This window comes from Cervus canadensis, chromosome 26 (assembly GCF_019320065.1).
Source record: "Cervus canadensis isolate Bull #8, Minnesota chromosome 26, ASM1932006v1, whole genome shotgun sequence".
In the NCBI taxonomy this organism is placed as follows: Eukaryota; Metazoa; Chordata; class Mammalia; order Artiodactyla; family Cervidae; genus Cervus; species Cervus canadensis.
In genome coordinates, this window is record NC_057411.1 from 28,163,990 (window position 1) to 28,186,553 (window position 22,564).

Genomic DNA, 22,564 nt, shown 5'->3' on the forward strand with positions numbered 1-22,564 from the left:
TTTGACAATTTCTATGACATCCACCACAACCATGTGCAACATGGTGAAGGGATGAACTGATTAATTACAGCATCATATTTTACAACGTTTCTTTACCTGTTACAAGTACTTAAAAAAAAAACTTTTTACTGTGGTAAAATACATTAACATAAAAGTTACCATTTTAACCGTTTTAAGTGTTTAGTTCAGTTAAATTCACATTGTTTATGTGACCATCACCACCATCTATCTCTAGAACATTTCCCCAAACTGAACTCTGTACTCATTAAATTCTAATTCCCCATTCACCCTCCCTCCAGCCCCTGGCATCCACTATTCTACTTTCTGCCTCTACCAATTTGACTCTTCTAAGAACTCATATGAGTGGAATAATACAGTGTTTGTCCCACCATGACTGGCTTATTACACTTAGTACAATGTCCTCAAGTTTCATCCATGTATGTGTCAAAATTGCTGTCCTTTTAAAGGCTGAATTAATATTCCACTACTATGTGAGATATATATATATATATATATATATACATAAAATAATAATAATAGTATAAAACCTCACATTTTGTTTGTCCATTCATTCATTGATGGGATTCTTGTATTTTTAAAATTTTATTTTATCTTATTTGTTATTTTTTTACAGTGCCAGGCAGAATGTGTGGTCTTAGTTTTCTAATCAGGGATTAAACCCATGCCCCCTGCAGTGGAATCTTAATCACCAGTGGACCACCAGGGAAGTCCCTTAGTTTTTTTTAAGCTGACCTTATTGAGGTGTAGTTTCTGTTCATTAAACTGCATTTATTTAAAGTGTACCATTTGATGTGGTTTCATAGATACACATTCAACCCTTGAGCAATAAGGGTTTGATCTACTTATACACAAGTCTACTTACACTCGGATTTTTTTTTTTTCAATAAATAAATTCTACAGTACTACACAGTCTGCAGTTGATTGACTCCTCGACACAAAATTGGGGGAACAGAGGGCTGACCATAAAGTTAAGTGTTTTGATTTTTGACTGCAAGGGTCAGGGGGAGGGGATTCTATGCCCCTAAATTTCATGTTGTTCGAGGACCAGCTGTATACCTGTGAAACTACAGCTTTAATCAAGACATGGCATTTTCATCATTCCTGAAAGATGTGAACCGACTGTGCTCTGACAGCTTTGTGACAGCCCTCAGGATGGGGAGTGAAGCTGATACTGTAAACCACAAATCCAGCATCCACAGCCCCTCCCTCCTTCCTCAGGGAACCCCACTTTGAGTATCCACATTCCATAGAGCTAGGACACTGCTTCAGGGGCAGTTCTAGCAGGTGCATCTTGATGATTTTTAACTAATCTTCGGGCTTCCAGTCCTCGTTTCAAGTGACTGTCTTCAGGTGAGGCTTCTTGGCATTTCAGCATGAGGGAAGGTCGGCTTGGAAATTTTCCTCACCCTTCAGAAAGAGGCACATGACAAGATCATTTTTTTTTTTTTTTTGCCTCTGAAAGGTTGCCTAGAGAGACTGTGCAAAGTTTAAAATAAGGTTGATTTTTTGTCTATTTTGGATGGTTCTGAGATGTTCTTTCTAAGAAAATCTAAATAACCTTCCAAAGGTACAATTTAACAACTGTGTACATTTCCTTTGATGACTATTGAGTAAGCCAGAAGAGCCACTAGATGTCACTCTGAGTTTTTTTATTTTCAGAGACAACCCAGTGAATTTTCAATCTTTGAAATACTAAATTTAAAGGCACTCAAAACACCCAATAAGTTAAAAATCACATTTAAAATGCTAAAACAAAAGAGAAAGACACACAGTTTGCTATGAAAAAATCAAGGAGTGAATATTTTGAAAAGAACATATTTTTCCTGAAGTAATGTTAACAAATAGAGTGATGCATGATTTCTAAGAAATAGGAACGATGATTAGGCAAGTGACATTTAAAAGCACATTTGGAATAGGTACTCCAGAAGGACAGGAGAGTCAACATGATTGAACTGTTTTTTGCTCTGGGGCCATATTCACAGTAACAGCAAGATGAACAACTAAAACATCGGGAATCTTTCATACAGAGATAAAAAGTTGTGAGGTATGTGGAATCTATTTATTACGAAGGAAGAACTTGATAAGAAAGCAAAAGTAATTCTACTTTAGAGGCACAAAGAAAGAGGGAAGAAGTAGAAAAAGAGAAAACAACATTCAAGGCTACCTCTGTGAGACAGCAGTGTGTGTGTGTGTGTTCAGTCGTGTCCAGCTCTTTGTGACCACATGGACTGTAGCCAGCCAAGCTCCCCTGTCCATGGAACTTTCCAGGCAAGAATACCATAGCGGGTTGTCATTTCCTACTCCAGAGGATCTTCCGCCCCAGGAATTGAACTCACAAATCTTGAGTCTCCTGCGTTGGCAGGAGGATTTTTACCACTGTGCCACCTGGGAAGCTCCCCACGAGACAGCACTAAGCTTCCCTAAACCTTTTCCTAAACTAGGAAAAGCCATGAAGGGTTTCATTGTGTGTACTTGAAACTCTCAGTTGCAAGTAACAGAAACCCAACTCCAGCTATTCAAGGAAAAAGTACACATGTGTTTATAGGCTCACCAAACTGGTAAAAATGGGATTGCTTCAGGTATGGCTGTACCTGGTTGAGGCCAGCAATTCTCAAAATGTAGTCTGGGTATCCTGGGAAGTCCTGAGACCCTTTTGGGTCTGCAAGGTCAAAGACATTCACATTCATGGTTCCTTCTACTGTCAGCACCGTGAGACAATAGGGTTGTTTTTCTCTGTCTAGAGAGGGGAGAGGGTCCAATTTCATTCTCGAATTAAAGTTTGGGTCCAAGTCACATGCCCTAACAGAAGTTATCCTTATGAATTAGCAGTGCTGGCCACATAAACAATTTTCCTTTAGCCATAAATTGTGCAAAAGACCTACCTTAAACTGAGAGTCCATTCCTAAGGGTCTGACGATTTTGATTTTATGCCCACTTATGCTTTCAAACTGTAGTGCTGGATAGGACTCTTGAGAGTCCCTTGGACAGCAAAGAGATCAAACCAGTCAATCCTAAAGGAAATCAGTCCTGAATATTCATTAGAAGGACTGATGCTGAAGCTGAAACTCCAATACTTTGGCCACCTGATGTGAAGAGCAGACTCAATGGAAAAGACTCTGGGAGGGAAAGATTGAGGGCAGGAGAAAAAGGGGGTGGCAGGGGATGAGATGGTTGGATGGCATCATTGATCCAATGGACATGAGTTTGAGCAAACTCTGGGATATGGTGAAGGACAGGGAACACTGTCCACAGGGTCACAAAGAGCCAGACATGACTTAGTCACTGAATAACAAGAAGGTTGCTTGCAGGATGACTCCAGTTGGATTATTTAGGCTTCTTATGGCCTCTATGCACTCACCTTTAAAACAAGGATACTTTCTTTGATTGTGAGCAATGGAAGAAGGGGGGAAAAGTTATTAAAAGTTATTCTAATCCTGATCTATCAGTTGCTACACTGTGTCCAACAAGTTCTATATGGTTTATTTTTCAAATTATTTATCAATTTTCATTAAATATTTATGTCAAATACTTTTGGTGATTATATAAAATAGACGTTTCATCTGTCCACAAGCCCTGAGTTCTTTCTTCATTGCTTAACGTGTTACTTTCTTTCCATTTTGTTTTTGGTAAAAGTAATAAACTTTTAATATTAAACATTGATTCTATGAAATCCCATGTCTTACAAAATGAATCAGGAGCAAGATTGTAAATGCCGCACACAAAAAAGTACTTTTCAGAAAGAAACTTCATTTACCTTGGTTTTTATTTAAATATCCTCTGTCTGTATACATATATGTTTTAATAATGGAGTGAAAGAAAAGCCTAGATTTCACCTTCTATTCTTTATTTATAAATTAAGTTGTAAAAGGAAGCCCCAATCAAAATTGCATAAATTACTCTTAAGAATCAAACAATGTTTACCATTTATTTTCATTTTGTACACCTTTTGTTTTCACTAAAATACTATCATTACGTTAAAATGAGATTTTACTTTATTTTGTCTTTGAGCCCTATGGGTGAAGTTACTACTGAAAAGCAAATAACACTTGTCATGTGTTGTTGTACATTAAACATCATAGAGACTTCTTTGCATATTATATCTGCTTCTTTATTATATTAACTTTTCATTAACCATAGGTACAAACACCAAAATTAAATTGATATCAAAACATCAGTGTCCAACAGAATTCACATCACGTACTTTTAAACAAAAAAAATTTTTAGCAAAATATCCCTTAGAAATAATTCTAAGTTGTTCCAGCTTAATAGCTGGGGCTTCTGGCTAAAAGATACAGTTATCTTGCACTATTTAAGTTTTTAATAGAAAGTTTTGATGTCAAATTTTATATAACATTATTACAAAATTCCATTGCTAACCTGAAATCCGAACAACATTCCACCTCGAGTGCTTATTACTTGCCAGACACTAAGCATTTCTTTTCATTTAAAGAATGGATAACAAAGAGCCTTGGAGTAGATAACAATTACAATATAGAAGAAAGCCTGTGACCTGTTTGTACTGAATCAAACAAGGAGAAATTTGATTGGAGAGTCCTATTTCAAGATGAGAGGCCAGTTATAAATTTTACTTGGCCGTTTTCTTCTAATGAACAAAATAAAGCCCTTGTGCTACCTTGACACATACTTAAATGTTTACCAAAAAGCTCTGCAAACTTGGCCGCAGGGCAGAATTGCCCAGAGAATTTTTTTTTTTTTTTTTAAATGTCAATGCCTGTGTCTCACTCCCAGGGATTCTGCTTTAATTCACCTTTAACAAGGTGGGGTTAGTCCATCAACTATTTTACTACTTGCTAATTAGCCATGAGTACTTTTAACTGTCTACGGTTTATCAAGTGAAAGACTGTTGTGATTGGTCGGGTCTTTGTGTGGAGCTGAATTCCGCAGGGCAGCGCTTACAGTGCAGAAAGGTTGCGGTCGCTCTGTTTGCCTTAATCCATTTTGCTCTCACTTCCTTACCCTTTTCTCTTAGAAAAGGCAAGTACAGCCTTGGCGGCAGTGGTGGCTCCTCATCACTGAAAATACCAAAGAAAGGACTGAGCTGCCTCCTGGATATTTTTTCCAGGGAAGGTTAATTCACCGTGCTTTTTTCCATTTTTCTCTACATCCTGGAAAAACTTTTCTTTTTTTCCAAGAAACAGACTGAACTTATTGCTGAAAAACATAGACAAATACGTTTCAGCACAGCTTATCTGTTTGGAACAAGTTAGAAACTTCTGAAGCTAGCAGAAGCATAGTGAGTGCTTTCTTTCTTTTTAAAGCTACTTCTGGGAAGATGGGAGGCTATTGTAATGGTAAATTTCACTCAGAGAGGAAGAAAGGGTTGATAATCAATCAAAATTGAGGTATGCAGTTGACTTTTTGCAATTTTCTTACTATATTGTAAGACGACTTTAAGTTTCTCTGTATAATCTGCTGGAAAAATTTTGGCGTGGGTGTGTGTGAAATAGAGGCAGTCTGGAGAGTGACAGTGAAAGAAGTTTGTTTCTTTTTTTTTTAACGGAGTCGAGAGATATACACCCCTCCGGGGCTTTAGTGAGAACCGGGAATTCCAGGAGAAGAGTTGCATTCAGAAACGTTGAAGTGAAAAATCCTCCTGGCTCAGCATCTTGGAGTTAAGCTCACAAGAACCTTTTACATCTGAAAGAATTAGTTTCTGAAAACATCTTTTTTTGGCCAGTGTGGATTGCGAAGGATGGCATAATGCTAAACACCATTCTCCTGAAACTGCTTCAGGCGTTTAAAATTTAACTCGAGGCACCATGTGTTTGCCATGATGAGGACTACGGAGAACTTCGATGAGACCAGAGCCACACTAACCCCTAACAGGACCTCCAGGGGACGGTACACTTATCTGGAAGCGTTCCTGCAGGGAGGAGCTCCCTGGGGTTTTACTTTGAAAGGTGGTTTGGAGCACGGAGAACCATTAATCATCTCTAAGGTATGTTGCTTTTTCCAATATTTTTTTCTTTAATCAAACTGCTTTTCCAATGTTTGTCAGATCTCTCAAAAACACAGATAATGCTGAAGATTGTCCGTCAGTTGCTTAATTTGCTGTTTCATACCCTTCTGATTATATCTGGAAATATCTTGCATAGCTTGGTGTTTGAAAGAAAAATGTGTCTGGCGCCTTTATTCTGTGAAATTCCAGGGGAAAATGTGCTTGTCTAATGGATAATCTCTTTTTGTGAATGAAATAGTGTAAAACCAGCTGCCACATGATCTTTTCTGTTGTGAATCAGATTAAAGGTTAACCCCCTAGTTAAGGTGGTGGCATGGTATGTATTTATATATGGGCATCTTTATTTAACATGTAACGCAGCAAACTCCAGGAGATAGTGAAGGACAGGGAAGCCTGGCATGCTGCAGTCCATAGAGTCACAGAGTCGGATACAGCTGAGCAACTGGACAACAACAACAAATTTAACATATGGCTAGAGATATACCTGCTCTTTCTCCTTTCAACTAAAAGTGTTATATCCAGCATTCCAAAAGATTTTAGAATTTGTTTGAAATTCTGGATAGTCGATTGCATAAAAATTATTTATTTTTCTTGCACACTTAGAATTATAGAATAAATCACCTTCCAGTATAGCAATTCAAGGGCAAAACAGCATTTCTGCCTCTTCTATTTATTTATGATTTAAGCCCATTTTTAAACTTTAGTCATCCTGTAACATGCCTCAATTCTTCATTTATGTTTGGTGTGGCGAGGTATACTCATTGAATGAATCCTTTTAATGCATTAGGTTTAGTGCTTCTACTTTTCTCTACAACTACAGAGATTAAGATTACAGAGGATGCTTTACAGAATTTTGTTGGTTTCTGCCAAACATTTCCTTCAATTAAAACATAAATGAAAAAAGAAAGATAACAGAAATTTATTTTACAATTTCAGAATATTAACAGTCTAAAACAGCAGAATATAAGTGCTTTACATATCAAAGCATTACTGAAGAAATATTTCCAATTGAGGGGAGATTTCTTTTTAGTTTAAGGGTGGGAAAGAGACAAATACGCATTTTGCCTGATCTCTGATACCTATTAAGGTTTGTTTTTCTATCTCACCAAAATAGATGTTTTGAGAGAGACTAAAAGGATTTTTGCTTCCCTAGTTCCTCAGCAGTAAAGAATCTGGAGCCGTGGGTTCGATCCCTAGGTCAGGAAAAGGAGAAGGAAATGGCAACCCACTCCAGTATTCTTGCCTGGGAAATGCCATGGACAGAGGAGCCTGGCAGGCTGCAGTCCCTGGGGTCACAAAAGAGTCAGACACAACTGATCAACTAAACAACAGCAACAAAACAATTCTTACTGTGGGTGAGCCAGTGGAATTGGCTTCCGGCAGTCAGCTGAGAGTGTGCAAAATAGCACAGTAAGCTGTGTGACTTTTCCTTGTCTTTCCTAAGAAAACAAAAGATAGGTGTACATATATGTGTATCAGGAAGGCTTACAGCTATAAGTAAGTGGAAACCTGATTGATAGTTACCTAAATAAATTGTGATTAGCTTTTTTCATCTTACAATAAGTCTGGAGTTAGGTTGTCCAGACAAGGAGAAGCTCAATAATGTCATCAAGAACTTCACTTAGCTCTCCACTCTGCCTTCCTCAGTGTTGGCTTTTATCATTAAAGTTGCAAAATGGATGCCACACTTCCAGCATTGCATCTCCATTCTGGGCAGACTTGTGGCTTTTGGTTTGGAAAGGGTCACCCTCCCTATCAAACTTGTGGTTACATCTCACTGATCAGAACTGTGCCACTTTCCTGTCCTTAGACCAATTACTGGCCAACGGGAATGAAACTACTATTACTAGTTTAGACCAATCAGAATTTCTCTCCTGGGTTCTGTAGTGGAAACCTACTCTTCCTGATGTCAAAGGATCTCCACCCACTAGTTGAACAAATTGAGGTTCTGTTTTCAGGAAGAGAGAGGTAATAGGTGCTGGGTAGACGGCTGAGAATGTCTGCCACGGACATAAATGTCATCTCTGCATTTTAAAACTCTGATTTACACTCAATTTTCCTGATCTTTAATGATAAGATATTATGTATGGGACTGCCCTCGTGGTCCAGTGGCTCAAACTCAGCACTCACAATGCAGGGGCCCAGGTTCAATCCCTGGTCAGGACACTAGATCCCACATGCCTCAAGGAAGTTTGAAGATCCTGTGTGCTGTGACCTGGCTCAGCCAAACAGACAAACAAATAAAAAGTGTTAAAGAAAGAGGGAATAAAGGTCAAGCTGATAAAAGCTGACTTGAACCTTAAAAAAGAACAGATATTATTTATCTGTTCCCTAGAATATGATTAGCTGTTAGATCTAATCCTACCACTAATGAGCCACTTTGGTAAGGCTTCATTTTATCTGCAGAATGGGAATAAACAATTATCTCCCTTATTGTTATGTGCGGAGATTAAATGGGATGCAAGCACTTAGAACAGTTGGCACAGGGGCTCATACACAGGAAAATCTCAAAAAAAACCTTAGCAAGATTATGACTATTGCTTTTCATTACTGTAAGAGACATTGTGTTACGATACAAATTTATCTGCTGTATAAAGATCCAAATAACAATAGCTTAAGCAATATAGAAATTGATGTCTCTTTCACATGGCAATGTGAGCTTAAGCTAAACTGAAAGATGGTCCTTTCCACTGTCTTACTTCCATCCCTGGGGTGATGGCCCATCTGCTGGTCCAAGGTGACTTGCCACAGAATCTGCTTTCCAGTCAATAAGAAGTGGAAAAAGAGTAAAGAGAAGACAGTCTTCTTCCTTTTCAGGGGTATAGTATGGTGCAATCCACTTTGTCCAGCATGGTAGCCAAGAGCCACATGTGGCTATTTCCAGTTTAATTAAAAGGAACCAAAATGAAATGGGGCTTCCCAGGTGGCTCAGTGGTAAAGGATCTGCCTGCCAATGCAGGAGACACAGGAGACGTGGGTAAGATTGCTGGGTCATGAAGAATCTTTGGAGAAAGAAATGGCAACCCACTCCAGTATTCTTGACTGGGAAATCCCATAGACAGAAGAGTCTGGCAGGCTGCAGTCTATGAGGTAGCAAAGAATCAGACATGACTGAACACACACGCCTAAAATGAAATGCAGTTTTAAATTCTGTTTCTCATATACACTAGCCAGATTTCAAGGGCCACATTGCTCCAAAGCTCTTGAATCTCTCTCTTTATCCTGTCTGTCTGGCAGACTCATGTTCATCCAAGCTTCATTTCTTCTTCTTTCTCAAGTTTTCCTGATTTCATTAAGCTGGGTTAGATGGTCTCTCTTCTGTACTCCTGTACCATACATTTATTACAACAAACCATACTTTAAAAAAATTTATGTTGACTGTCTTCTCAGAAGTTTAAAAGCCTGTTAAGAGCCTTTTCCATCTCTACCACATCTAACTCAGAGCCTGGGTACACAAATATTTGCTGAGTAAATGAAAAGGCTATGTCTTATTCATCTTGCATTTCCAAGACGTGGCTGGCGCTGGCACAGAGTAGGTGTTCGATAACTTTTACTGAATGACTAATCAAAGACAAAACAGAGCAAGGAGCAGGGTGAGCAGGGAGGCAGAGTTCCATGTGGTGAGGATACTAGGCACATCTCTAGAGATGGAATGTCAGTTTCCCATTGTTGTTCAGCCGCTCAGTTGTGTCCGATTCTTTGTGACCCTGTGCATTGTAGCCCACCAGGCTCCTTTGTCCATGGAATTCTCCAGGCAAGAATACTGGAGTGGGCTGCCATGCCCTCCTCCAGGGGATCTTCCCAACATAGGGATTGAACTTGAGTCTCCTGCATTGGTAGGCAGATTCTTTACCACTGTACCACCCAAGGAAATCAAGGGAAGGGACAGTACACGTTAAGTCTTTGATATGAAAGACACGTACACTTATACAAAACAGTTATAAGCTGCACCATATGACAATATAATGAATGAAGTATCATTTTTCTTTAGGTACAAATGAGACAGAAGGATGAATGGGGGAAGAGGAGCTACAAAAGGGTGGCAATAAAAGAAATCATTTCCAAATCGCTTTCTTTGGGATTTAATGTCCTTGAAAAGGAAAGGTGGAGTTGAGGAAAGAGCCTCTGTAATCTGCGAACTTCAAAAAGAAAGGGTAGCTTTAAAAAAAAAAAAAAAAAAGGATTGTATGTAGAAGCTCAGGTAATTCAATAGTTCAGGAAGTTGGCAGCTTGATTTTATTATGACTCATGCAGTATTGTGGCTGAGAATGGTTCCACCTGCTGTGGGGATGCACCTGCCCCTAGGATTCATCAATCAAGTAACAACTAGACAACAACAAACAACAACCAGTAACAATCACCAGTAAATGCTCGCACTTACTGAGTGTCCACTAGGTGCCAAGGTCTATTCCAAGAGATCCACATGTGTTAACTCATTTAATTTTCACAACTCCATGAGGAAGGTGATATTATGAAGCTAGTTTTATACATGAGGACTGAGACCCAGAATTTGAGCAGCTTTCTGAAGCTCTCATGACTGGTAGAAAGTGCTAGAGTTGGAATTTGAATCCAGACATCCTGATTCTCCAGGGTCCTCTGCTATTCAGTCACCATGGATACCAAATATTAATATTTGACTCTGTAGATTCTAGAGCTATGATCTGGGTAAAACATGGGATTAATCTCTTCATTGTATATGTTTTTAAATTTATTAGAGGAAAACAAACTTAAAAAATCTTAGTCCTAGAGCTTCCCTGGTGGCTTAGTGTTAAAGAATTCACTTGCCAATGCAGGAGACACAGATTCCATCCCTGATCCAGGAAAGTCCCACATGCCATGGAGCTACTAAGCCCATGTGCCGCAACCTTTGAAACTGTGCTCTAGAACCAATATGTCACAACTACTGAAGCACATGTGCTTCGCAACAAGGGAAGCCACTGCAATGAGTAGCCTCCACTCACCACAACTAGAGAAAAGCCCACAAAGCAATGAAGACCCAGTATAGCCAAAAATAAATAAAATTTTATATATAATGTTAGTCATATAAAAGTCCCCTAAAAATAGGTATGGGCTTTCCTGGTAGCTCAGCTAGTAAAGAATCTGCCTGCAATGCAAGAAACCTGACTCGATTCCTGGGTCAGGAAGTTCCCTTGGAGAAGGAATAGGCTACTCACTCCAATATTCTTGGGCTTCCCTGGTGGCTCAGATGGTAAAGAATTTGCCCGCAATGCAGGAGACCCTGGTTCGATCCCTGGGTTGGGAAGATCCCCTGAAGGAGGGCATGGCAACTCACTCCAATGTTCTTGCCTGGGGAATCCCCATGGACAGAGGAGCCTGGTGGGCTGAAGTCCATGGGATCACAAAGAGTCGGTCATGACTGAACAACTAAACACAAAATAGGTGTAGGAACCCCTGTAAGTAGTTTCAGACCCCTAAATGGAGGGGTCACTTGACATTTCTTAGAAACTATTGTTGGGTGTCTTCACCTAGAGAGAGAGATTTTTTTTCTGTGCACTGCTTCTGCTGCTGACAAGGGCTCAGTGGTTTCTGACTCTTTGCAACCCCATGGACTGTACTACAAAGGATTAAAACCTCCAATGTACTTCATGTGCTTACATGGCCTAAGATTGTCTAAGAAGACGAAAACATACATGCCAACCAAAAGGAACTATGAGCACGCCAGTTCAGCCTTGGGGAAGAAAAGGAGGCGGGGGGAAGCTTATTTTAGTTTTGTGGGGAAATCCTAAAGAAAACATACCCTGACTTCAATGGATCCTTGGGTTCTCTGGAGGAATGGTGACTGAATGGTGACTGAAACTGACTGCGTGTGTGCTAAGTCACTGCAGTCGTGTCTGACTCTGTGTGACCCTATAGACTGTAGCCCGCCAGGCTCCTCTGTCTACTGGATTCTCTAGGCAAGAATACTGGAGTGGGTTGCCACACTCTGCTTCAGGGGTTCTTCCCAACCCAGTGGTGGAAACTGGTCTCTCACATCTCCTGCATTGGCAGTCAGGTTCTTTGCCATTAGCACCACCTGGAAGCCCCTGAAACAGATTATCCTGAAGGCAACTAGACTGTCCTTCGACAAACACAGGAAAGCTGTCACCAGCAGAGAGCTCCTTGAAGCAGTCAAGCAGAGGTCCTCTCAGAAGAGCTTGTGGATAAATGAAGTGTTTCTGAATGGTCCTGTTGTGGGAAATGATTGCACTTGTTCAAAAAAATTGGACGCCTCAAAGGGCTGGGCTGGAGGACAGAGTATCTAAAGCTGCCACAGGCAGGAGTCTGGTGCTAAACACCTGTTATCTGGGTCCTCTGTTCTTAGCCTCTGATGTCACTTGTAGAAAACAAAGGAAAGGCATTTTTTTCGTGTGTGTTAAAAAAATCCTGGGCCTCAGGATTGAAGGTCGGCCGTTGTCTCTTTTGTCACTGATACGAGGAGCACACATTCCTGATTCCTACCCCTGAGAGGTATCTTTGCTCTGACTGGACTCTCGTATGTGCCAGCCACAGGTAGACCTTCAAAAAATGGCCCTGTTACTCTACCAGGCCAGCAGCTCTCATGAGTGACAGAACTAGTGGATCCCATCAACATGTGCCCATTGCCAACCCCCTTTACTATAAGTGTATCCCTTGATCAGAGGGGATGTTATGTAGGATCCTATTGAGGGGATCAAACACTTGTAAGCCCCCAAATATCAATGCTGACTGAAGGCTTATGGTTAGGAATATGTGTCCGTTCCAGTCCAGAGGAACAGCTGCCCCTTCCAGAGTAAAAAGGTCCAATGTCATCAACTAGCCACCAAGTAGGTAATTGGTTTCTATGAGGGATGTTGAAACAGGTAAGTTCAGCATTTGTCTCTGTTGCTGGCCAGTTGAACCTTTGGCAGCACGGATAGCTAAATCAGCCTTGGTGAGGGTGGGGCCCCTGCTACGGGGTCCATACACAACCTCCATCCCTGCCACCTGCCTCCTGTGTTCACGAGCTTGTTGTGCCAATGCCAAGGTGGACTATGACACAGACTTCAACTGGCTGTTGGTTCCGTCTTCCACACCATTACCCCTCCCTCTCTGAAACTGCTTCTACCACCTACACCACCATCTTTCTCTTCCTCTCAATCTAAGTCACAGCCTTCCCCTACCAAGGCTTGGCTCACTATCCCAGCTCAGCCCCATCTTTCCATTCTTGATGTATAAGAGAGTGTGTTTGCTAGGTGACATCAGAGGTTAACCTCAAACACATGTCCCCTGGCTTCCTGGTGTCTGACACTACTCAGATATTAAAATGGATTCTTTCACTGGATTTTTCTAGCCTCAGTGATATGAGCTCATCCCTGAATCCTCTTCATAATTCCTCCTCTGAAGACAATCATCTGAAATACCTTAATCAACCAGCCATTTTGAGATAAAATGAACAGCCTCACTGCATTGTGAGAAGCCTTGGAAATAGAAACAGTCCATAGGCTGGGAAATGATTCATTGGGAACATGCTTAAATTGTCTGGATGAGCATGTTGAGATTTCCTCATTGCTGATTTTTCTATATCCATCTTTCCACACTGAGCACTCCACCACCTTCTAGCTTCCTTAGTGATCTTCAGTTTCAACACACCAACACCAGCCAGACAATCTCTCTTGGTCCATTTCTTCTGCATTAAAATAAGAATTATCTTATGAGTTCATGGGCCCTGGTTTCTGAATTCAGTGTGAAATTGTCTTCTAGTCAGTTCCCCCAGGACCTTGGGCTGGTTGATTTAGTTCATCCCAAAGTCACCTTTTCCATCCTTTCCCAAGAACCAAGCTTGACTAGCTTGTTATTGACCTTTTAAAATAGCCAGTGTTTTCTGAGTTTCCTTCCCTACTGTTCTTGCTCTTTCCTTTAACACCCTTTACCCTTCACAAGAGGGTAGCCTCATCTCTCTGCTGTCCTGAAACCAGCTTGTCTGGTCCCTCATTGTTCCATTCCCCTCTGTCCTGAATTTGTATCAAGTCTTCCTCTTGTGTCCCCAGCACCTTTATTCATGCCATCTTCTAGTACAGTTGTTTGTATTTGGCCAATAAATTGTAATCACTTTAAAGCCAAAAGAGTTTTACTCAGGCTGTACATCTTGTTTCTTCCCATTTCACATGCAACATTGCTCTGTAAATGTTGAATGTCCTATAGGATGTTAGAACTGTAAAGAATCTCAGCAATCACCTTATTCAACTTCCTTATACAGAGAGAAAACTGAGATGCAATAAAGTTAATCTATTTGCCAAGATGGTTTCTGCCATAGCAAACAAACTGTGTGTGTTTCTGGTTAGGCTGCTAACTTCTGGAAACTAAGGACATTTCTTTCCTTTTCTCTCCTCCATCCTCTTCTTCCTTCTTTCTTTCTCTTATCCACAGTGTTTAAACTATGCATGGCCATGATGAAAATGAAAATAATGAAGAAGACAAATGAATATTAAAAAGGATCTTCTTTAAAGTCTTTGTTAGAGGGAGGCCGGAGGGGGGATCGGGATGGGGAACACATGTAAATCCATGGCTGATTCATGTCAATGTATGGAAAAAACCACTACAATATTGTAAAGTAATTAGCCTCCAATGAATAAAAATAAATGGAAAAATTTTAAAGGAATTAAAAACAAAGACAAATGACAATAAATAAATAAATAAAGTCTTTGTTAGAAAGATGTCAAGGGCAATGTGCAAACATGCTACTAGGAAATGCTGCTTTAAAGTATAAGATAAATTGGTTGAGTTTGACTTTCAATTTAATGATGTCTTGCACATACGTAATGTTTGGTTCAATGTCTGTTGAATTGACTGGGAGCAAAAGGGAAAATTTGTATTTTTGATTTAACCATTTATAAACCATCTAAACTGCTTAAGGTGTTATGTGTTGTTAGACAAAGACCAAATTTGTGATCCTATCAATGTTGTTGGAAATAACTTCTCTTCAAGTAGTACGCTGAGGTGGTGTGACAGATGGCTCTTGGCATCTATGAGAACTCTGCTTTCCTTTAAAACTATAGCTTCCCAAGGCACTGCCTCCTATGCTAGGAACACAATTTAAGAAATACTTGTCTGGCTCAGTAAATCAACAATCCAGTCAAATTATGATTGGAAACACATAATGAGAGACTTTCTACCAATCTTTGAAAAAGCAAAACCCCAAAGGACATTCTGGATCTTAGCTAACCCACAGACAGATTTTTCCACTTCTCTCTTGAGGTACTTCCAAACATTGAGCATCTTGATCTAAAGAGCTGCAGAGTCACTGTTCTCCCTCTCTGTTCCTCCCATCCATCTCTCGTGCTCTGACATCCTGGGCCCTTATCAACAAAAGGAAGTGAGGCAAAGACACTCTGCTAAATCTGAGCTCTGTTTCTCCCCCTCTTCTAATGAATAGCCCTGCAAGAGGGAACTTGCGTATCTCCATCTGTAGAACGGAAGTGACAGTTCCTTCCTGCCTTCAGAGGAGGCTTTTCTAACTTCACAGACAAATGTGAAGAACTCTCTGTCCTGGGCATCTGAGCTTGAATTTCCTCTTACGTCATGTACCTTTTTTTCATTCCTCAGCCGTTCATGCATCTATTCATTATATCCTTCTCGAACTTGAACTGCATTTTACCTTAGAGATTTATGAGCTCTAATTAAAGTCTTTATTTTTCAATGGCCTTTGATATATCTGTATTGCTTTAGGTTATAACTTCTATGTTTTCTTTTCATTTTAATCAAGGCTGTCCAGTATAGCAAAATACACATCCCAGACACTATAGGGCTTGGAGTGAACATAAACAAATTTCATTTCATTCATAGTCTTAACTGGCTGTGTCACTGTGGCAAGTAACATAGCTTTCCTAAACCTGTGTCCTCATCTTTAAAAATGGAAATTCTCACCTAATAGAATTGTATAAGAGTTCAAAGATTTAAACTATACAACAGTGCTTTGAAATGACAAAACACATCCAAAGTTTAGTTATGATGTGATATTATGGACTGGAGGGAGACTAGTAGATACCAAAGTTAGCAACTCACATAACAAAGATGATACTTGACTGACTTTCTGTATCATGGCCTAAATGGATAATTGTTGTTAGTTTCTACCTGAACAGATAATTCCCTGCCCCTGTTGAGCTTATAATCTAGTAGAAATAGACTAGTGGGAAGCATGTTTATACATGATAATTTCAGAGTTGATAAGGGTTATTACAAAAAAAGAAAAAGATGAGTTCCAGAATGGTAGTATCTGTTGGGTAGAGAGGTATGGGGAGCAAGGTTTACTTTAAATAGGGTAATTAGAGAAGTGTTTTCTGATAAGATGACTTCTGAGTTAAGACTGGTGGATGAGATACAAGAAATCAGATGTAAAAGAGGTTTGTAAGTTAGGTTGAGGAAGGAAAGTCTTGGAATGTTTCAGAAGCGTGAAGAAGGGCATTTGAGGAGTAGAGTAGGTGTCTTATTCTCTTTGGATTGTTATAACAGAATGTCATAGACTGGGTGACTTACAAACAGAAATTTATTTCTCACAGTTCTGGAGGCTGGGACGTCCAAGATCAAGGCACTGGCAGATTCAGCATCTGGGGAGGGCCCACTACCTCGTCCGTAGATGGCATCTTCCTACTGTGTCCTCATATGGTAGAAAGGGCAAGGGAACTCTCTGAGGTCTCCTTTATAATGGCACAAACTCCATTCATGAGGGCTCTACCCTCATGACCTAATCACCACCCAAAGGACCCACCTTTAAATACCATCACATTGGGGGAATAGATTTAACATATGAACTTTGGAAGGGACACAGTTTCAGTATATAGTAGTAGGCAAGAGAGATTAGTGTGACATCAAAATGCAAAGGAGGCAAGGGTCAGATCATAGAGGACCTTGTAAGTTATAGAAAGGATCTTGGATGGAATTTAACTGTGAGGTGTGAAGGGAGGGTATATCACACCATGATTCTGTCTCTTCTTATGGTGGGATGGGCCAATTGCATTTGATTAAACTCCAGGTGATTTTTTTGGTGTCAACTCCTTTCTTCCCTTTCATTTATTTATTTTTGGCTGCACTGGAGCTTGGTTGCTTTGCACAGGCTTTCTCGAGCTGTGGCAAGCAGGGGCTACTCTTCGTTGTGTTACTCCAGCTTCGCATTGTGGTAGCTTCTCTTGCTGTGGAGCCCAGGCTGTAGGTAAGAGGAGAGACATGCAAGCCAAGGAGTGCAGGTGACCTTGAGAAGTTGGAAAAAAGCAAGGAAGCAACTCTCCTCTGGAGCTTCTAAAAAGAACACAACTCTGCTGAAATCTTACTTTAGTCCAGTAAAACCCATTTGAGCTTGGACCTCCTGTGCTATTAGGTGATACATTTCTGTTGTTTGAAGCCACCAATTCCGGGGTACTTTGTTACAAGCAGCAATAAGAAACTAATACAATATGTCATCTAGCCCACTGTTCTTTTCAGAAACATAGAGGATAAAAACATCACACTGAAAGGGAGAGTGAGGGAAAAGAGGCCCCGAAGGGTGAAAACTGGTGGAGGAAAGATAACGGTTTGACCCCAGGTGGGTCGGTGAAAACACCTACATTTGAATCATGATCAGTTTTGAGTTTCAAACTGGTAGAGTGCTGATTTTCTGGGAGGTTTTAAGTTCATGCAATTGCAACTTGGTAAAGAGACCTGGTTATAAGCTCAGCAGCACAACAGATGGTCTTTCATGGAGGAGTGTCCCCCAAGGGGCCTTAACCCTCTGTTCTTGGCTCCTGGAAACCTGGCTTAGACAGATCCTAAACTCTAAAGATCTCAACATTTTAAGAAGATCTCAAAACACAAGCTAGTTAAGTTAAATGAGCATTCTTCAGGTTAGTTGGACTAAGTGCCTAGCACTTTGGGTATTGAATTATATCCTGAGTTACACGTTTGCTGGAAGGTAAGAAGAAAGATTGAACTTCTACAACAAATGGACTTACTCTTTTCCTTTGAGAAGTTAAATTTTTTATGAAGGAAGTTGTACGGGTATAATTTAATTTTTTTTATCATCTTATGTGCCGTCCTCTGAGAAGTTAACATTTTTCAGGGTTTGTTTCATGGAATTGGGAAAGGAGCTATTGGAATTCAGACCTGGGATCTTACTAGATACTTGAAAGAAATATACATATTGAGTGTATAAAGCCTTAAAAGAGTAGGAGAGTGAGTGAACTTTTGGGAATGAGAAACAGAAAATAGCTGACACTTTCTTCTTACTCCTTGATTTTTTTTTTTTTCATGTTTTCACTTTGGAGTAATTACTGATGAGCAGCAGGTCAGAAAAAGGCAACCATTGACCTTAGTATAAGCAGCAGTCATGTTAAAAGGGTTAGCCTCAAACTTCAAAATACATTCATCGTTCCATAGTGGTGGTCTTGGCTCAAAACTAACAAGCATTGGCTCTCTCTGGAAAGAATTGCTATCACAGCTTCCCCTATATATGAAAGTCAATGCTATCACAGCTTCCCCTATATATGAAAGTCAATGAATTAGACATTTAGGAAGAAACCGTTTGTATGGGCCAAGATACATTGCAGATTTCAAAACTCAAGCACTATCAAGTGCTCCAGCTACCTTTCATTTCTGTGAGAGAAAAGCAAAGCAAAGGAGGGAGGGCCACGAAAAAAAGGAAATGGATCTATAATAACAATATTTCTATTTACTTGGTTCCCGCTGTGGGTCAGGCTCTATGTTAGGTTCTGTCATTTATTATTGATAATAGAAGGAGATTTGTTTTTACATGTGAGGAAAGAGGTTTTCCACAGATGATGGTGCTAGGATTAAAGCCAAGTTATTATCATGTATTCACTAATACAGTATTTATTGAGTGCCTAAAATGTGACACGATCAAGGAAATCACAGCAAGCAAGGTCCCCGCACCCTAAGAGGGAGTGTGTTCTCTGGTTACTTTCAGGTCACTTGCAGCTGACCCAGGTGCCACCACTCACATTCCCTCAAGCCTTTCACTGCCCCGCACAAAGGCTGGACTTCCCTCTGTTGAAGCTACAAGGTGGCTCAGATGGTAAAGAATCTGCCTGCCATGTGGGAGACCTGGTTCAATCCCTGGGTCAGGAAGATCCCCTGGAGAAGGGAATGGCTGCCACTTCAGTATGCTTGCCTGGAGAATTCTATGAACAGAGGAGCCTGGCGGGCTACAGTCCATGGGGTTGCAATGAGTCGGACACAACCGATCGACTAACACTTTCCTGCTGTCAGCATCTTGATTTCTTTGCCTGTGGACTTTCTTTTGCCTCCTCCTTTGGTTAATGACTCTGGGAGCAACTCTCAACCCATGACTGAGTGAAGATGAACAGCTCAGCTTTTTCATCCCTTGAATGAGGTAAGAGGGAGGTGATGTTTCCACTGGAGTTGCCCATGGTGATGGCTGGCTTGAAATGGGACTGCTTTCCTTCTCTTATCTCTTTTACCCACTTTCGCTCTGAGCTTTCTTTACTTCCCAGAGAAACTCTTTGCTTTTGAATACTTTTGTTTTCAATTTTATTTTTTATTTTTTTTTGTTTCTTAGCCATGTCGCATGGCATATAGGATCTTAGTTCCCCCACCAGGGATCAAACCTGTGCCCCCTGCTTTGGAAGAGTCTTAACCCCTGGACCACTGGACCACCAGGGAAGCCCCTCATTTGAATTCTTGTCTCAGAGTCTGCTACTGGGGAAACCTAAACTAAAATAACCACTGTTTAGGGAATGCTTACTAATGTAAAAGCCAGAACTTAAAATCTAATGTAAATCTCTTTCCACTCTGCTCTGGAATTCAAGCAGGAGGAATCTCATACTTCCTTAGACCTAAGATTTTCTTGGGTGCTAAGGAAAGGAGAAATTCATTCCTAGATGTGTTGTTTTGCAAGTCTCCCTTTGTCTTCTGCCCGCTCCCCCATGGGCCTGCCTTTCTCATTTTTCTCCATTGAATGGGTTGGTGAGCCTCCCTGTTTTCATCCTGGCTTCTATTTTCTGTATCAATCAAGTCACAAGAGACTTTCCCCTCCCCTCTGAGAGGAGGATCCAGTCTGTCTTTTGTTCCATAGGTCCTTTTATTCTTCAGGTTCTATAGGTGAGTGGTTAAAGAAAATGTGGTTCCTTGAGCAGAACAGACAGAGAAAATTAGATCTGATTTTTGTCTCTGAGCATAGTTTCTTTTCTAGAATGTTAGTTATGTTGCTTCTTTTCTTTCTCAATTCATTCTATACACACAGCACAAGAAGCAAGGTGAACAACATACTATTTTTCAGTCCAGAATATTTGACAGTATAATCTGTCAGTGGTATGAAGTTTGGCACCTAAGCAAGCAATAAAATATAATTTCCAACCCACCCCACCTCCAAAATAACAGAATAACTTTTCAACACTGAAATGTCGTTTCCTGGTGTAACTTGTACCACTGCCAAATTCAGTACCGGAAGCTGCTTTTCTTTTGGAGCTGTTTCTCCACCATATGAATATTCTTTGACTCCCTAGGTTGTCCATTCCCAATTTCCTTGTTTTTTGCTTGAGTTCACTGGAGACTGACAAACAGTAGCTTCATGTGACAGCCATTAATCTGCCTTAAACCTCAACTTACTCTTGAATGGATAGAATAATGAATGCATTTTATGTCATATAATTCATGTTGTCAGCTATATGAAATTGGCAGCTCAAGATCAACTAAATATGCTTCTAGTCTTCTCTGTGTTCCTATTTGAATATAATAATGCAAAAGGCGTTGTTACTTCCTTCAGCTAAAGTACTTTTACAGTAGTCTGAACTCTGAGTAAAAGAGCAATAAATACATCGTCTATCAAAAGAGAGAGAGAGAGAAGGTACGGAAGATAAAAATTTCCTTCTTTGTAGTCGTGGAAATTAACAAGCATTTTAAAAAGTTGTGTTTGTGTGTGCGTGCATGTGTGTGTGTGCACACAGGGAGGGCCTTTTCATCATAATGAAGGAGGTCTTGGCAAGTCAGTGTTCATTTTAACCCCATGGCATTGATTGCTGAGCACATGCATGCCCACTCTAGCTCCAGGGAGCCTGTGGAATAGAAAATAGATTTAGAAAGTAGTACAGAAGAAAATCAACTCCCAACCTTCCATCTCTCATGCAGGGGAAAAGATGCGTTCTTCTTAGAATTCCTTGGTTTGTCCTGATTATGCTGTCATTTCATAGAGGTTAAAAATATACCTTTTCATTTATTGCTGGTAGGAATGTAAAATGGCTCAGTCACTTTGGAAAAACAGATGGCAGGTTCTTAAAATGTTAAACATGGACTTACTGTATCACCCAACAATTAGATGTCTAAGTATTGGGTTGGCCAAAAAGTTCGTTCGAGTTTTCCCGTAAGCTGTTATGGAAAAACCCAAACTTCTTGGCCAACCCAGTATATACCCAGGAGAAATGAAAACATAAGTCAGTACAAAGACATACTCAGGGACTTCCCATTCTACAGCTGAAAAGATTCCACATGTCGCAACTAAGACCTGGCATGCAAATAAATAAAAATAAAATATATTTTTGAAAAAAGACATACTCAGATGTTCATAGCTGCATTGTTTGCAACAGCTGTTAAGTGGAAAAAATCCAAATGCCCATGAATTGGATAAGCAAAATGTGGTATAGCTATATGATAAAATACTGTTTAGCAGTAAAAAAGGACTGAATATTGATACATGTTACAACTGGATTAACCTCAAAAATATTAGGTTCAGTTAAAGAAACCAGGCACAATAAAACACATACTATATAATTCCATTTATGTTAGACGTCCAGAAGAGGGAGATCTATAGAAACAGAAAGGAGATTAATGATTGCCTAAGCCTAGGGATGGAAATGGAGAGTAACTATAAATGGTATAAAGTTTCTTTTTGAGGTGATTAGCTGTTCTGAAAGTAGATGGCAGTGATGAGTGTACAACTTTGCATTAAAAATCATTGAATTGTAAAGAAAAAAAACTCACTTCTATTCTGGTTATAGAAAAGAAAAGAAGAAATAAAAAAGGAGAAAGAGAATAAAGAAGAATCACAAAATAGATATTACCATGTTGAGCACTCAGTGTTGATCTGATTAACAAATGAAGCTCTAATGAAAACACTGCATTGCCTGAATTATTTAGGGAGTCAGGACAATCTAAAAAGTTGTTCTTGAGACAGCTTAGGAAATGAGACCTAACATGGCGTGTTCAGAGAACCTAGGCCGTGGATTCTAGGATCTTCTCCAAAGGAAGAGTGCCCTTCTTTGTAGTCAGATATCAGGATCTTAAATCTCTAATTCATTGGTTCACCACGGAAAATGAAAATATATGTTTATAAAAAGGCTTGCACAGGAATGTCTGTAGCAGTTGTATTCATAATAGCTCCAAATTGTGACAATAGGAAATGGGTAAAGAAATATGGCACATCCACACAATGGGACTCACTCAACGATAAAAAGCAATAAACTACGGGTATGAGCAACATAAATCAAGTACAGAAATATTGTGCTGAACGAAAGAAGGTAGAGTACAGGGGAGTGCATACTGAATTATTCCATGTTCAGGAATATTTAGAACAGGCAAAACTCAATGGTTGGGGGCTGACTGAAG

At 40.0% G+C, this 22,564-nt stretch overlaps 1 protein-coding gene across 1 annotated transcript in view; it reads left to right on the forward strand.

Annotated features, from left to right (window-relative positions):
- The first annotated feature begins 5,276 nt into the window (after window positions 1-5,276).
- The window catches only part of SHROOM3 (shroom family member 3), a 319,013-nt gene continuing 301,725 nt past the window's right edge, over window positions 5,277-22,564 (forward strand). Inside the window, exon 1 of the mRNA XM_043448167.1 lies at window positions 5,277-5,980. Within this exon, the coding sequence (XP_043304102.1) occupies window positions 5,813-5,980 (168 nt within the window). The 5' untranslated portion in view covers window positions 5,277-5,812. The remainder of the gene's footprint in view (window positions 5,981-22,564) is intronic.